Source organism: Dichotomopilus funicola (genome assembly GCF_033296635.1).
Source record: "Dichotomopilus funicola strain CBS 141.50 unplaced genomic scaffold C8A04scaffold_36, whole genome shotgun sequence".
In the NCBI taxonomy this organism is placed as follows: Eukaryota; Fungi; Ascomycota; class Sordariomycetes; order Sordariales; family Chaetomiaceae; genus Dichotomopilus; species Dichotomopilus funicola.
Window position 1 is genome coordinate 114,830 of NW_026944057.1, and position 15,609 is coordinate 130,438.

Below are 15,609 nucleotides of genomic sequence, written 5' to 3' on the forward strand. Positions count from 1 at the left end.
TGTGAAATAAAGCTTTGTTGGCCTTGTTGGTGTGGGGGGTGCTAAGTTAGTTGTGCTGCGAATTATTATGCTTCTTTTGCATTTGGACAAACAGAGAGAGGCCTCATTCAGCGCTGGGTGAGATTGCGGTTTTGCCAACGCACTGAAAAGCAGAAAAGGCACGGTCAAAAGGAGCTGGATTTCAGGTATTCTCAATCGCTCGCACTCGCGGCATTTTAACTAGTTGTTGTTGTGTTCAACTAGGTAGCTTAGCAAAAGTTGACATTTTGACTGTGACCCATGTCAGAAATTAATTACCAACAAACAATTAATGCCTGTTGTATGAATTGCGCAGTGCTGGGTAATGTTATTCGAAGGTCCGTTGTCTTTTGGGCAAAACCTCTTGACCCCGTTCAAGTAAGAGGAGTAAGTTTCCATTTCCTTTGTTTTTTCTTGGGACACCGGGCTCCTTTTGGAACAACTTGATGGAAGCTACATCTCCTTGTCTCCTTCGCAAACAACCCAACGCGTCGCACCTTTGCGCGCAACGCGTTGTCACGTGAGACGACGGGAGCACAGCACAAATAATTGTTGGAGCCTCGACTAACGAGGAACAACAGCATAACTACCGGTCATGGATCCTCGACATGAGCAGATCCTCCACTGGATCCGTACAAATGAGTATATCGTCAAGACCGACTATGTTAAGCCCCGCAAGGAAGGCCCTGCACTCATCGATGTTCCCGTTCGACCCGTCGTCGATGCCGCAGTTGGTGACGACAGCTCCTGCTCAACCGCCTCGTCGTCCACGGATCTCCCGGACATCTTGAGCGGCGCGGCCGACGACCCCCTCATCGCAATCACGGCAGAGATAGAGCGTGTTTTCCACGATGGCCGCGCTACGTGGACCAGACTCGTCAAGGAAGCCGAGTCCCTCCCGCTGCACGTCCTCCCTACCGGGTGTGCCGATCCATCCATCATGCTGCAGGACGTCCCGGCCCTGCCCGCCCGTCTCCCGGAGAAACGGGGGGCTCTCACCGGGAGACCGCTGTGGTACGTCCCAGATCCCGAGGCTAACCGTGCGGGTGATGAGAAACCAGACCCCACTAGCGACCACCTGGACTTTCAGTATTCCCATGGCATACGCAAGCATTTTCAGCTTTGTTTCTCGAAGCCCGTCGGATGCCGCATCCACGCCGCCCAGCCGCCACTCCATGACGACGGCCTACAGGCATCACAGAAAGGGCTCGCCATCCTGACCATGTGCTAGTCGTACATCCTGCCGGCTCGGCTCCTAGAGTTGCAGGGTAGGAAGGTCGCGTACGCGCAACATTTCCTCAGCCCTGTAGCCACCAGCACACTCCAAGACACGGTTTGTGACATGATAAGCTTGAAGCTGCCTGCGTTTGCCTCTCCTGCACTCGTCCGCTGGCTCAGTGCTCTGCTTTCCCCGACGCCAGGCTGGTGTGGAGACGGCAATCGACCCGACTTTCCTCCGTGGGCTGCCTTCTGCTCTGGTCCGCTGCGCTTTCGCATCGTCGTCCCACCGGAGCCATTCCCGCTTGACCAACAGCCGCCGTCGCCGCCGACTTCGTGCCAAGCCACCAAGTTGCTCATCGAGCTTTGTACCATCTACGGCTTTCTCGACGGCCCCCCCTGTGGGCTTACCCCGGCAACAGCAGCCTTCCTCGCCGCTCTAGCCCTCCCCTTCACCCGTGATGATGGTCAGAATCCGCGGTTCCCTAAACCCGGCTCCATGACCCCCACTAGAACCTCCCTCCCTAGTAAGCCCGCTACTGAGCCCTCCCGAATCCGCCAGTATACGGCCGACCTTCGCTACTACATGGCGATTAGCATGCACCCGCGCTCCGTCGGGTCCGTCCTGTGGAGCATCTTCTGGCAACCAAGCGTCCCAGCCAACCTGGTTAACCCCTGGCTCGCGTCTATCTCCACTGTGCTCACCTCTACCCCTAACCCCACCCAGCTTGCGCGAGTGTTCCTCCTTCGCCGGCCCCGTGTCGCCCTCTGGTGGGTGGGCCTACTCCTCCTGGGCGACTTACCTACCATTCATTCCCGCATCGCTCTCTACCTCTCCACAACAGAAGAGCGCTGGGGCTTTGGCTCCCTCGCGCGTCCCGACACCGCTGTCGCTGCTTGGACGGGAACACCCCAATCCTTTCTTGACGATTCTTCACCAAACCCGTACGGCGCCGGCAAGACCGATCAGAAGATTGCTAGACACGACTTGCTCCGCCACCGCTATAACTTTCACCTCCAGGACGAAATGTCCGTTCGCTTGTCCTGGATTCCCTTTGGCTCGATCCCCCGAGAGTGTGTTGAGCCCGATCTCTGGCCGTGGCTTGATCGTGGCCATACAAGGGAGTACGTCCACTGGGTGTGGTGGATTAGGCAAGGCAGGGCCAAGACTGGCACCCGCCTCCATTGCGATGTGCAACGCGGGTTTCGGCGTGACACGGGCAGGTTTGTGGAGGACGTGCCCGACCACCTCGACGTCACTCGTGCCCGAGGACGGCGAGCTCGCCATGGTAGCATTAAGATGGAACCATCTAGAGCGTCAACATCTCGTATGGTTTCTCATTGTATGCAGGATATCACTGGGGGATTCTGATCGAGCGATCTTGGCTCTGCCTGGGGCTGACAGCCACCCATGGGTCAAGGATTGGATGAACAGAACACAAGAATGAGTAATCATGAGGATGAAAGGCATCAACACTATTTGCCGATTCATTTGTTGATCTTGCCAGCTATACTAAACATGGGGGAAAAGAGAATGGCTGCCCGTAACCCTAACCCTCGAAAGTAACAGGCCGAAAGCCAAAGAGACCGTACAGATACGGATACATGATGCATGTATTCTCAATTAGTAGGTGAGCCACAGTTACAGGGAGGGCGGATTTCCAGCTTTGTCGTCTCATTTTGGTTGGGTCTGGCTTCGGGACTGGCAAGTGTCCGTTCCGCTCGGGGGTAACCGGGGTACCGGAGGTGTGATTCGGGGACGGGTGCGAATTGACGAACTTGGTTATCGCGCTTACTTGATCCTTATTTGGTGTCGACAACGGCTACCTAGGTGGTAACTAGTGGAGGCCATGGTCTGAATGCCGCCATGTGTTAGGATCTCGGACGGGATGTTGTTCGGGCCCGGCCTAGCCTCGAGAAACTCGCCGCATTCCTCCGCATCACCACAGGGCCATTTGCATTGATGATTGATTGGCCCGGGCTCTGCCGGCGCGAAGCGAGCCCGGCAGCACACTGCATTCGGCACAACGTTTTTAGCCCCGGAGATATTGTCGCCGGCCGGCATCGCCGTGTAAACCGGCCCGGTGGCTGAGAAGATGACGAACATCCGCCTGGTGGGGACGTAGGAAACGCACATGGACACTTTGAATCCTTTGCTCAGATCTTGCCGGCGCAATGATTTGTTTCCATGTAATTAATGAAGTTGAGCTGTAACCAAGACCTAAAGTAGGACTTGCGCAGTGTATGAGTGTCGTTAAATAGAACACCATTTCCAGGAAAAGTCCAACACAACCTTTCCACAGATCCAACGCCAACTTCTACTTATACACAACAACAAGAACACCCACAAATCCCCAAACCATAGTTCTCACTTCAGATAATTCACCATGGCTACTCACACTATCTTCATCTGCGGCGCCACCGGCCTCCAAGGCGGCGCCCTCGCCCGCCAACTGCGCGCCCTCAACTGGACCGTCCACACTACCGCCCGCGACCCTTCCTCCCCAGCCGCCACGGCTCTGACCTCCCTGGGCGTCCACGTCCACGCCGGCTCCTGGAACGACACCGCCGTGCTCACCACCGCCCTCACCGGCTGCGACCTTCTCTTCCTCAACCTCGTCCCGGACATCACCAACCCGGATGCGGAACGTCAAGACGGCGAAACCATCCTGGCTGCCGCCACCGCCGCAGGCGTCCAACACGTCGTCTACAGCAGCGGCATCGACATGCCGGTGCTGAAACGCGACCCGTCGCACTTCTTATCTGTCGTTTTCCGCTCCAAGCTCGAGCTAGAGCGCGGTCTGCAGGCGGGGGACAGCGTGCCCTTCATCTTCCCGCGCTGGACGATCCTCCGCCCGGGATTCTTCATGAGCAACTTCCTCGCGCCGCGGGTCAATATGCTGTACCCGGGCTCTACACAAAGCGGGGCGTTTACCGTGGGGTTTCGGCCGACGAGTGGATTGCCGATGATTGACCACGAGGATATCGCGCGGTTTGCGGTGGCTGCGTTCCAGGATCCGGATAGGTTTCAGGGACGGGTTGTTGATGTAATCAGCCAGACGGTGACGTTTGAGCGGGCGATGAAGATCATTGGCGGTGCGGCCGGGCGGGAAATCAAGGTGGAGTATTTGACGGATGAGCAGATCAAGGAGGGGATTCCGACGAACCCTTTGTTGGCGATGCAGGAAGAGCTGCGGGATGTGCGGCCGCTGGGGGATAAAGATGCGAAGGAGGTTGCGAAGGGCTGGGGTGTGGAGGTGGGCACGTTTGAGCAGTTTGCTGAGAGGGAGAAGGCGGCGTTTGAGGAGACTTACCAGGCTGCTTAGTGGTAACGGGAGATTGTGGTGTTGCTGTACGGTATTACATTACGCTCACTCGCTACTCTTTGTGGCCTGGGTCTACGCCTGGGGCCTTGTCTTTGTTGGCTGTGGTTGTTATGAATGGGACTTAGTTCTGGCAGTCTTTGATTCTCTTCCCTCTTCCTCTTTCTTTCTCATCATTCAACTGATTGAGATTTTAGTTCTTGCGCTGGACTGCTTCTGTGTTCGCGTCATTCAAGAACAAGGTGACTTCGCTGTATCAGCACTATCGGGCATTCACCTTATCACAATTGCTGCTTTGCATGTGTTATCGTGCTGAAGTCAACAGCCAAACGTTCTCCGGCGTGCCAAATAGCTGAACGGGACTCTCGTGACTCTATTAGAACAGGCTTTGAAGCCCGGGCCGTTGGGCGTGACCTTTGAAGAGAGTACCTAGTAAAGAAATCCCACAACAGAAAGTGGCTAGGAGGGCATCTGTTGGCTACTCTAGGTATAAATAGCTTACCCAGTTACTAATCTTCTCTTTCCATCACCCAGCATCCATTTTGTTCACTACTAAACACCACTTCACACTAACGGCGGCAAACGGCCGTCCCTGAGCTACCAAAATGTCCCTTTTCCACGCCTCTACCCCTCTCCTAATCAACCTCCGCACAACCCTCTACTACCGCCTCCCAACCCCCGACCCCCCGCCGCTAGCTACCTACGACACCGCCTCCCTCCGACTCGACGACGGCACAACCCTCTACAGCCACCCTCTCTCCCCCATAACCTTCGCCACTCACGTCCTTCTCCCCGACACCAGCTCCATCTCCTACCCACCTTCCAGCACCGACATACTCACCGGCCGACCATCCCAATCAACTTCGCCTAACTCGCCGTTGGCCACAGCACCCGTTTCTTCGCCGCCTGTGGAAATAGCAACATCAACATCAACATCACCACCAACGTCAACACCCCCCGATTTCTTCCTCCGCTCCATCGATAATGCCTGTCTTGTGCGCATCCGTGACATGGTCCACTACACACCCTACCATTTCAACCGTGAGATCGACTACCACGCAGAACGGGGCTTCATCTGGGACGGCGTAGCCATGACCACTACTACCAGCAGCAGCACCAGCGACAACACTCTCGATGCCACCAGCACGACCAAAAGCAGCACCCCAACCGCAACCACCCACTCCCACACCCCCGCCACAGACGGCCGCTACCTCTCCATGACAGGCCTCACATCCAACGAGCTAGTCCAACAAGTCGACATGATCCGCGCGCGGGGCCACCGGGATTGGGTGAGGGTGGACATGCGGGTGGAGATTGAGCCTAGCCCGGAATTACGGGAGAGGACGGAGGTGTTGGCTCGGTTTTTTGGGGAAGGGGGTAATACTGAGGAGGACAGTGAATGTAGTGAGTATAGCGAGGATAGTGAGGGTGGGGATGGGTCTGATGGTTTGGAGGAGCGTGGGAGTGAGTTTGAGGGTGGACCTGAAAGTGAGTTAGAGAGGGAAGGGGAGAGCGAAGTTGGGAGTGAACTTGAGATGGAGAGCGAGACGGAGGATGGAGAGGTAGGGTTCGGGGCTGTGCAGGAGGGGCAGGACGGGTACGAGACTGAAATTGAGGAGGATATGATGGACGACGCTGGGGAAGACACGGAGAGAATGGAAGACGAGGAGTAGATGGGCCCGTTGCCCTAGCTTGGGTTTTGGGAAAGGGTTGAGCTAATTACGTTGTGGTACCCGATATTTGATTTGGCAAGTATCTTGGGCTCACCTTTCCCATGCCGTACCACAGAGTTTAATATTTTTCTCCTTTCTTCAACGCGGATAATCGTGCTAGGAAGTCCGAAATCAATCTTGTTTAACACGAGATCTATGAACCTGGAAGGGCGACCCCACTCAGCTGACGGGCGGGTCCTAAGGTTATCTTCGTTTTCCGCTGCGCCAAAGTTCATATTGCCGGGCGCTGTCGTACACGGCCCGCGCACTCGTAGCTGCCGCCCATGACCCCAAAACAGAGACAAAAAGTGAAGCACTCCAAGCCACGGCTGGTCCGAGTCTCTCAGATACTCCGGCTACTGACTTGGCCGACGGCCCTCGATGGGACCCGGTGAAACCCTGCACCTGCAGGTTGGTGGTTCGCTCTGTAATGTCCCGAACTGATGCTACTGGCTGAAGGGGCTCGCTTGGCATGCAACCAGAGACGACCCGCTGCACAGCGAGTTGGCTGGCAGCAAAAGGGGAGAAGAACGGTCTGGCAGGCCTTCTGGAATGGCTGCTTCGATGCAGCTAGGCCGGGAAAAAGTAATAATCCGTCCGGTGCATTCCCCCCTTGGCGACCTGAGTTGGCACGTTCCAGGTGGTTCCCTGTCCCAACCCCTTTCCCATGGTGAACAAAGGGTAGTATTTTCAGATCGATGTCTAGGATCGTGGACCGGAAGCGGCGCCGGTAAGAGCGGGTGCCGTCCTGTGCCCCCGAATCATTCTCATCGCCCACAAAATATGGGACCGTAGAATCACCTCTTTTGTTTCCAATGTGAGAGTCGAGAGACCACAAAGCTGCTGACCTCTGAACACTTTGTCCGTCCCGTCTGGTCTGGCCTGGTCGCTTAGGCGTCTGTGCAGGCCGTGGACGGCGAGCAGCAAGCAGCGGGGCGAAGTCGTGCCCGGGGCTGAACCTGAAAGGCAGACAGCCAGGCCGCATATCCTGCGGCCGCCCTTTAGACCCACGCCTCTGCACCGGCACCTCTGCAGCGGCCTCCGGGCCCGCTCTGATTCGCAGTGGGAGGTTCCACAGCGATCTGTTCTTCCGGGGGAGGCGACTGCCTGCTTCAAGAGGGCCGATCCCCGGGGAAGGGGGGAGAATTACCTCATCATCCCGATCTAGCCTGACCGCCCGAGGAGGCCGAGTTGAACGAGAACCGAGCGACATCTGGTCACTGCCCTGGCCGAAAAGTCCGCGGAGAACCTGAACGTCCCGTATCGAGTCGAAAGATACGCCGAGAGAGTGGTTTGGCATCGATACACCAAAGGCGAGGCAACCCAGCCGTGACTCGAAGCAATAGCGATGACGAGGTCACGGCACGCACCGCGGCGTTCCAGTCGAGATATAAGCTCCAACCAGCGGTTGGGAAACAGCTCGTCCGGTCCTCAGCTCCCAAGTCTCGGAACCCAGACGGGGGGATACCGTTTGATTGCAGCCCAGCAACCGAGCACCGATCCTCGAGTCGAATCACTTCGCTATCCACCACCACCTCCACCACCACCACCATTATTGCCCCCATTACCGCTTGCAGCACCTCCGCTTCCCACGACCGATAATACCGCACCACGAGTTCCTATCCCCGCACATATCGAGACAGCCTCGCCCACAGCTGGCCGCGAACACAGGGAAGGCGCCACATCCGAAAAGCAGATCCAACATCCTGACCTGGTGGGCGATGAATCGGCGGCGCTGGCAGAGTATCCATACTCGATATACAACCACGGTACGTGGACGGCGGATGACGACAAACGACTGATCCAGGCGCGGTCGCAGGGCCAAAACTGGGCCGATCTTAAGGAGGCCCATTTCCCGACTAAATCGGCCAACGCATGTCGAAAACGGTACGAGCGACTGGTCGAGCGACGGGGAATACACGATTACACCGGACGCAGGTTGGAGAGTGTGTCGAACGAGTATATGAATATGAGGCGCGAGATATGGTCGGGGTTGGCAGACCGCGTGGGGATGAAATGGGATACCGTGGAAGCGCTGGTGAGTCTTTTTACCAGGGCTGAGGCCGCATATAAGTGCGCTGACAGATCTCGCACAGTGCATGAACGCCGGGCTGCGGACCATCCAGTCCAACGCTCGGTCGTACACGAATCGGGCCCGGCGAGATAGCCGGATCTCACAGAAGACGCGAGAAGCGCAGGCGGAGGTCATGAGTGTCGGCCAGGGGGCTCTTCCGATGCCAGGGCTTCCGGTCGGGAGCGAGTTCGGGACGGCATTTACCGGACACGGCGTTGATTTAGACAGGGCCCCGGGCCCAGGGGTGGTCACAGTCCCAATGTCGGTCCCTGGCTCAGTCGATCGGAGTATGCCGCCGCCCCCATTCATCCCCTCGAGCGGCCCGCATTCCGGCACGAGGTTGCCCCCAATGGCATTACCGCCACAAGCGCCCTACCATCAGGGGTATCCCAATGGAAACGTGAGGCCGTTGTCCGGGCTCTCACACGTTGGCGCGCCAGCTCCAGAACCTCCTCCGGTGGCTCGGGCTCAAAACTGGTAATAGTGTTGTCCCGTGGAAACTCTTTCGGCGCAATTCTCACCCCCGCGTTTCATTTGTTGTTTGGATGAGATTCGCGCATGGTTGGCAACTGACTCTTCATGCTCGACTGAGTTGATGGATGTCGTGTGGTGAAACTTGGGACGCGGTGGATTCTATGAATTAGTCGGGGATTCCCCACAAAATTGACCTTTTCACGAGGCTGATACTTCGTAATGGGGCCAGTTTCCTCACAGGTTCTAAGGCTGACCAGCTCGCTTGGGACGGTCCAAACTCGTGGCGGCCGTGAAGCCGACCTGGGTGAGGCGGCGAGGCCCGTGAGGGCCGTGAGAATGGGCGACGCGTTGTGTTCTAACGATTCGTGGAAAGCGGTTTGTGGAGGAAATCATGATGTGTGTGGAGTTTGAGACAGGTTTTGCGTCTGGACATAGTTTGGCAGTTGCGGATTTGGGAAAAAAGGAATGGAAATTTTCATTAGGTTTAGAGCCTTAGAAGGGAAGGGGCGATCGGGCGAACTCGTGACTGCCATCAAGCGCTTGCGAAAATTGATGTGTTATTTCCCCAAAATTACCTGGGCCAAGAGGTTTGGTCACAAACCAGCGGCTGCGACGGCCCTGTGGAGTGGGCCCGCCGTAATTTCCGCCCCTGGTTTGTCTGGGTTGACCACTCAGCTCAGTTTTTCACCCAAATGCTAACTAGTGCAATAATTACTGATACCCGAATAAACATGTGAGAACAGAAAATCGATAACAAGAGGTGAATTGGGGGGGATTGTCTTTCTTATAGGCTTAGTAAGAGCCCAGCGGTGCCTCGCACGTGTCTTTGCATTTGCTTCACTTGTTGTTAGATACGCGAGTTAGAAGGCTGGCACGGTGGCCGCCGAAACACCACGGCCATGCTGTGGGGCAGGGTCATCGTAACTTCAAACCCAGGTTCCCGCCAAACGAATTGGACGCGAACTCGGCTGTTCTTAACTTCATATAAGACTATTCTACCCAAAGTCCAATTCACGTCTGACCTCGGTATCAGGAGACAAGTTATCCCACACAAACCCCAATTCGCCCTCATAGGTTCCCACACCAAAAGCATCACCCCAACCATATCGGAATTTGCAAACCATGTCGACACAGTCGACTAGTCAGTCGACTGAAACGTGGCTCCTGGCTAAGTTCAACAAGCTAATTGCGAAGGGTCTGGTCATCTTTGACGAAAATTATCGTACAGTGATGTGCACAGACCAGGAACTTACTGTGAGACCAACGCCAGTAAGTATGCCAAGTTCCCCCCTTAGCTAACAAGAATACAGTTCGAGTTCCGCATCCTCAACAGCCACGCCAAAAAACCACTAGCCCCTGTCAACCCCCAGCAACACGCCGCTGCTCAACACCAGGGATGCCGGCCCGGCAGCGACATCGACGTGACCGGTTACGACGTGGCTTCCATTGGGGATACTCACTTTCTCACCATCAACAAATTCCCCTCTGTTAGGCCGCATTACCTCATTCTCACAAAGAACGGCTTCCGGAGACAATTCGAGCCACTGGACTTCGACGACATCACGGCCGTGGGCCGGGTGATTTCCTCTTTCACAACGCGCCATCTCGCCATCTTCAACTGCGGAATTAAGGGGGGCTGTAGCCGCTTGCATAAGCACATGCAGGTATTTGCAGCGCCGGAGAAGTTCCAGCTATGGCCTGATGGCGAAGTGCATAAGCTCCCGTTCAAGGTGTTCAAGCGCCAGTTTCGAAACGGATTGCCCCCAGCGCAGGAGCTGTTGACAGCGTATCAGGAGCTTCTGCGAGAGGCTGCACGGGCGCTGCGCATTAATCCGCCTGCGGAAGGGCAGCCTGCCGTTCCCCATAACGTGGTGCTGGATAAAAAATGGATAGTGGTGATTCCGCGACGGAGTGATAAGTGGGAGGGTGTAATTGCGAACGCAGCGAACGCAGCGGGCATGCTAGGGATGGTGTGGGTAGGGAGCGACAAGGAGGTGAATAACTGGTTGGAGCGCGGCCCAACGACGGTGCTCACTCATCTAGGAGTGCCAAATAAGTTGAGTAAGGGTAGATTCAAACCCAAAGACTAGGGATAGGCTGGACCTGCAACCCAGTAATAGATTGAATCCAACAACCTCACTTCTTTTTCTCTTTGGTGCATCGTTCTACAAACCCAAGCAATTCCTTGTTGAACCGCTCAGGCTCTTCGTAGAACAACCAATGCCCTGATTCAAACACCATCAACTCCGCATCTTCATTGCCTCCACTCTTGGCCCGTCTCACTGTTTCTCCCATCCCTTCCAGCGAGAAGCACCCACTCCTTTTACCCGCCATGACCAACACTGGCTTGGTGATCCCTTCACACGCTTCCCGATGATCGTACCTAGTATGGTCCGCCAACAAGCGGGCCAACCAGGTCCCATCACAGAGCTCGCTAATCCCGGTGAAAAACTCCTCGTCCCGCTCCGCCTCCTCTACTCCAATGGAATCGCTAGTATTCGGAGCAAATCGATACCCCAAACACTCGCCCACCAAACCGCGGTGTGTTTCCTTCCGTACGCCGGCATCTTCCGCCATCCACGCCCGCTGCGCTGCCAACATAGTCTCTTCATCGAAACACCCGCGATGCGCTAGGCCCGCGCCCCAAGTCCCGCCCAGTCCAAGGGCCGCTCGGTCCTGTAGTGGCGCCTGGTCAACAAATACGTATCCTGCCAGCTCAACATCATCTGCGACGAGGCTAGTCTCGCCGAAAAGTTCGAGGTAGGTCCAGACTACGGCTGCGCCGATGGAACAACCGACGGGGACCACCTTGAGCGGGGAACCGTTGGGTAGAGCGTTACTCTTGCGGAGATGGAGAAGAAGCTCGCGTAGGTCGGCTGCGAGACGCGCGACGTGGAAGCCGCCGCGGGAGGGGTTGTGGCCGGAGCGGCCGTGGCCGCGCATGTCGGGACATACTACCCAGTGGTTTGCGGGGGAAGATGAGAGCGGGGTGGTGTTGCGGGTGAAGTAGGCGGACGAACCGGAGAAGCCGTGGAGGAGGAGGATGCAGGTGTTTGGGTTTGTTGTCGACGATGAGGTTGATGAAGGGGGTAGTGAGGGGTTTGTGGGAGTGGCGAGAGGGAGGGAAGATTGGAAGGCAAGGACGCAGTTGTCCGTAGTAGTGAAAGTTGAGTAATTCATAGTCACAATTGTGGCCGGTAAAGACCCTCCTCTTCGCAACAATTAAACAAGTGCTGTTTTATTGAATTGAAAAACAGAAGTTGTTTGGTCGACTTGATGTCTGCCGAGGGAACAGTGGGGCTGGCTCGGCGCGTTTAAAGCCCAGGCCGGAGTGTCCCAAACCCACGAAAGTGCCCCGCGATTAGATAGGACCTCTTCATCGACAAAGGCAGAAGTGCAATTCTTACCTGGTGAGCCTAGTTCCCTAGGGACACCGTATAATCTCACCTTTTCTTGTTATCGTTGTCATTAACAGTCACACAGCTGGGACAGCATGGTGCGGGTTAGGGTTATTTTGTTGCGCCAAGCTGCCATAACCCTAACCCTGGAGTGTTTAATTTGTCATTTTAGTGTGGAACCAGATGGAACCTTCTCAAAGTTTCTAGTCGCTGACAGGACTTTCCAGCGACAACCATTCAAGCATTGTAAGCTCAGCCCGTGTTTCGGTTTCACAAGCAACATCGACAACCTTCTCGGTCATTCTCGACGCCACCTGAATCTTTGTAATGGGTTCTTTGGACGCGTTTGACATACTGCCTAGCACAATGTTGTTTCCAATTCAACGTGTATTTAAGAATCTCAATTTCCCAGTTCCCTGAATCTTGTCTCCTCCAGAAACACACACACAAACACACACACACACATCCAAAGCTTCAACCAAGCAACCAACACGCACACACTTTCAACCTTCAACTCCATCTTCTGAAATCTTTTTGGCATAAGCCTGCCTAGAGCACCTCCCAACACACCAATCCAACACATCGACAAAATGAGCTTCTTCCTCCCCATTTCCGATGACTTCAACGCTGGCCTGTTCCAGCTTCTCAATGAGATCGAAACTCAACAGAACAAGTCGGCGAATCACTGCCCGGCCTTTGTAGCCCCGGCGCAGTTCCGTCAGAAGGCTAGACAATGCCAGCCTCGCCGCGCCACCATTCACCCCAACTGGGACGTCAGGGAGACCGAGAACGCATACGAGTTGTACGGCGAACTTCCCGGCGTGGAGCGCGAGAACCTCAACATTGAGTTCCCTGGCCACGAGACCATTGTCATCAGCGGCCACGTTGAGCGCAACTACGGCCCGGCCCCGACCAATGAAATCACGGCCCCGGCCACCGCCCCGGCTGCCGAGAGCACTGTCGATGAGAGCAAGAACGTAGCCGAGGAATCGGCCCCCGTCGCGACTGAGCCCGAGGGCAAGAAGTCCCGCCGCTCCTCCCATCAAGCTACCGTTGAGGACGACCCGGAGGACGAGAATAACTCCCGGCCGTCGACCCCGGGTTCTTCTTGGTCTGAGGTGACCGACTCGGCATCGCAAGCCGGCAGCCACATCGCGTCCGCTCCCGCGACCCCCACCCGTGACCAGGAGATCACGCCCGCGGTCGTGCCGCAACAAGAACAGGCCAAGAAGCAGCAGCAGCAGAAGCCACAGCAGGCTCAGCACAAGTACTGGGTTCGTGAGCGGTCGATTGGCCAGTTCCGCCGGGTCTTCAACTTCGCTTCGCGGATTGACGAGGACGCCGTCACCGCCAACTTGAACAACGGCATCTTGAGCATTGTGGTGCCGAAGGCGAAGCTCACTGCTCCTAGGAAGATTGTCATTTTCTAATCTCGTCGTGGGTCTCTTTCGACTTCGAGAATCGCAAGGCGCATTCAGGCAATGGTTTTTAGCTACATGTACCTTTGGAGTTACTGGAGTTAGGATTTGGCATTTAAGCATCGTTAGACTTGGAAGTTAGTGAATTGAAGCACATTGAATTAAACTGTTTCCCCCTCTTGTTGTGACGTCAGCGAAACTTGTATGGTTATTTGGGCCAGTGGACCTGATAGTTCACAAGGCGGAAGAAATCTTAGGGAGAAAGTGGTTGGGAATGACGAGGATCAGAATATGAGGAACCGATCATAATACAGTGGATATTAATAATTATTTGTAAGGTAGAGATAGTTTAAGGTACTTCGTAATTAACAAGTTGGTCATATCATAATATAGTTAATATTACTAGAAACTCTATGCAACTGCTTCTGACAGATTTTTTTCATGAGGCGCGTCTTAAGACCGATCTACGTCTTTCCTGTATGAAAATCGCTAAATTCCCGGCCAGTTCCCTAGATGACCAGAAGAATCGATGACGTTGGGAGGTGCGAAACAGTTATCTAACGTGCGCTTGACTGTGGAAACTGCGGTTAGGCTGGCGTTGATTGCAGACCATGAAACCAAGGGTGTATGTGGAGCCGGCCCGGCCGCTTTGTTTCTTTGGATTTGCTCCCAGGTGAAATCGTGACTTGCAGGCACGTGAAATTGACAACTGGGCAACGGACTTCGCTCGTTGACCTGTGAAATTGAGCGCTCTGGGGTTCGTCTACATTTTTTGATCTTGATCATCGCCGATTCGCCGAGATGGCCGGAACTCGCAATTTCTTCGACATTGCCGACAAGTTCGACAGGTACGTACTGCGGCGCTCTGGCAAATTGTTTCTTTCACAAGGGCTTGAACCTCACACTGCAATTTCTGCTAGCTTCCCCTACTACTCGGATGACCCGCATTCGTACGCCAGTTTCATGAAGAACTACTACTATTTCACCATCGACTCATATCCCAAACCCCTGGGATATGTGCACTTCTCCGTCATCCACAGCGTCACTTGGCCTCGATACTGGACAATTGACCAGGAACGTAGGAGGCTGCACCTTCAAACCTCAGCTGACGGAGGCGACCTTTTTGAAACTCGAACGCGGCTGATCAATGAGATAATTTCTCGGGCCAAGGCCGAAGGCAATATCAAGGAATTGTCCTGGACCGGGGAGCCAGTGCGTGTGCTGACTCCGGAAGGGGAGCATACAACGGCGGAAGCCAGCTCTTTGGAGTGCTCTCTTTTGGGGTGCATCTCATTGCCTGGACAATGACCTCCGAGGGCAAGAGGAAGTATTGGCTTCAGCGGCGGTCAATGAACAAGAAGATGCATCTTGGAAAGCTGGACACAACTGCCGGCGGCGGTATGAAGCTCGGAGAAACGGCATTTGCGGCCATGATTAGAGAGTCGGAAGAGTAGGCCAGCATCCCTGTTGATATTTCCGCAGCGCACCTGAAGTCGTGCGGCATTGTCTCGTACCATCTGGACTACAGCTTTCTCGACAACCCGGGGTCGTATCCCCATGTCCTCCATGTGTTCGAGATGGAACTTCCCGCGGAGATTACCCCAAGGCCTAACGATGGGGAGGTCTCAGAGTTTGTTACGATGACTGAGGGCGAAGTTATGAAGGCTCTCTTCGAAGACGACTTCAAACCGATTGTGGGAATCCAGTGGGTTGCGCACTTTTGCAGACACGGCGTTTTGACGCCGGAGAACGAGACACGGCTGTTAGAAATAAACTCAAGGACACATCGCAACTTGGCCACCTTTTTCGTTTAGTCGTAGCCGTTTCCGAAGACAGTTAAATCACGTTTTTGATAATTTCCATGTACTAGTATGTGCCGTACTTCTGAGGGTGACCTGCTAAGAGAAGAAGCTTCTTAACCGGATCGTCTGCTCACCTTTCTCCGAGTTGGCGCAGGCCCAAATTCTGTGTCAC

The 15,609-nt window shown here is 55.1% G+C and overlaps 8 protein-coding genes across 8 annotated transcripts; 7 read left to right on the forward strand and 1 right to left on the reverse strand.

Annotated features, from left to right (window-relative positions):
• Positions 1-613: 613 nt before the first annotated feature.
• On the forward strand, positions 614-2,684 carry C8A04DRAFT_37693 (uncharacterized protein; the record flags this gene model as incomplete). Its single annotated transcript, XM_062783979.1, has 3 exons — positions 614-1,242; positions 1,291-2,579; positions 2,614-2,684. The coding sequence occupies 3 exons, from the start codon at positions 614-616 to the stop codon at positions 2,682-2,684; spliced, it is 1,989 nt and encodes a 662-aa protein (XP_062636513.1).
• Positions 2,685-3,623: 939 nt separating this feature from the next.
• On the forward strand, positions 3,624-4,562 carry C8A04DRAFT_37694 (uncharacterized protein; the record flags this gene model as incomplete). Its single annotated transcript, XM_062783980.1, has 1 exon — positions 3,624-4,562. The coding sequence occupies one exon, from the start codon at positions 3,624-3,626 to the stop codon at positions 4,560-4,562; it is 939 nt and encodes a 312-aa protein (XP_062636514.1).
• A 602-nt stretch (positions 4,563-5,164) lies between these two features.
• On the forward strand, positions 5,165-6,232 carry C8A04DRAFT_29161 (uncharacterized protein; the record flags this gene model as incomplete). The annotated part of the gene is made up of 1 exon (XM_062780900.1): positions 5,165-6,232. The coding sequence occupies one exon, from the start codon at positions 5,165-5,167 to the stop codon at positions 6,230-6,232; it is 1,068 nt and encodes a 355-aa protein (XP_062636515.1).
• A 1,387-nt stretch (positions 6,233-7,619) lies between these two features.
• Positions 7,620-8,826, forward strand: C8A04DRAFT_12609 (uncharacterized protein; the record flags this gene model as incomplete). Its single annotated transcript, XM_062777396.1, has 2 exons — positions 7,620-8,309; positions 8,368-8,826. The coding sequence occupies 2 exons, from the start codon at positions 7,620-7,622 to the stop codon at positions 8,824-8,826; spliced, it is 1,149 nt and encodes a 382-aa protein (XP_062636516.1).
• A 1,115-nt stretch (positions 8,827-9,941) lies between these two features.
• C8A04DRAFT_29163 (uncharacterized protein) lies at positions 9,942-10,909 on the forward strand (the record flags this gene model as incomplete). The annotated part of the gene is made up of 2 exons (XM_062780901.1): positions 9,942-10,073; positions 10,130-10,909. The coding sequence occupies 2 exons, from the start codon at positions 9,942-9,944 to the stop codon at positions 10,907-10,909; spliced, it is 912 nt and encodes a 303-aa protein (XP_062636517.1).
• A 46-nt stretch (positions 10,910-10,955) lies between these two features.
• C8A04DRAFT_12651 (Alpha/Beta hydrolase protein) lies at positions 10,956-11,999 on the reverse strand (the record flags this gene model as incomplete). The annotated part of the gene is made up of 1 exon (XM_062777407.1): positions 10,956-11,999. The coding sequence occupies one exon, from the start codon at positions 11,997-11,999 to the stop codon at positions 10,956-10,958; it is 1,044 nt and encodes a 347-aa protein (XP_062636518.1).
• Positions 12,000-12,807: 808 nt separating this feature from the next.
• C8A04DRAFT_12599 (HSP20-like chaperone) lies at positions 12,808-13,647 on the forward strand (the record flags this gene model as incomplete). The annotated part of the gene is made up of 2 exons (XM_062777392.1): positions 12,808-13,335; positions 13,405-13,647. 2 exons carry the CDS (start codon positions 12,808-12,810, stop codon positions 13,645-13,647), a joined length of 771 nt encoding a protein of 256 aa, XP_062636519.1.
• A 789-nt stretch (positions 13,648-14,436) lies between these two features.
• C8A04DRAFT_29166 (uncharacterized protein) lies at positions 14,437-15,449 on the forward strand (the record flags this gene model as incomplete). Its single annotated transcript, XM_062780902.1, has 4 exons — positions 14,437-14,483; positions 14,556-14,713; positions 14,875-15,033; positions 15,118-15,449. 4 exons carry the CDS (start codon positions 14,437-14,439, stop codon positions 15,447-15,449), a joined length of 696 nt encoding a protein of 231 aa, XP_062636520.1.
• Between the last annotated feature and the right edge of the window lie 160 nt (positions 15,450-15,609).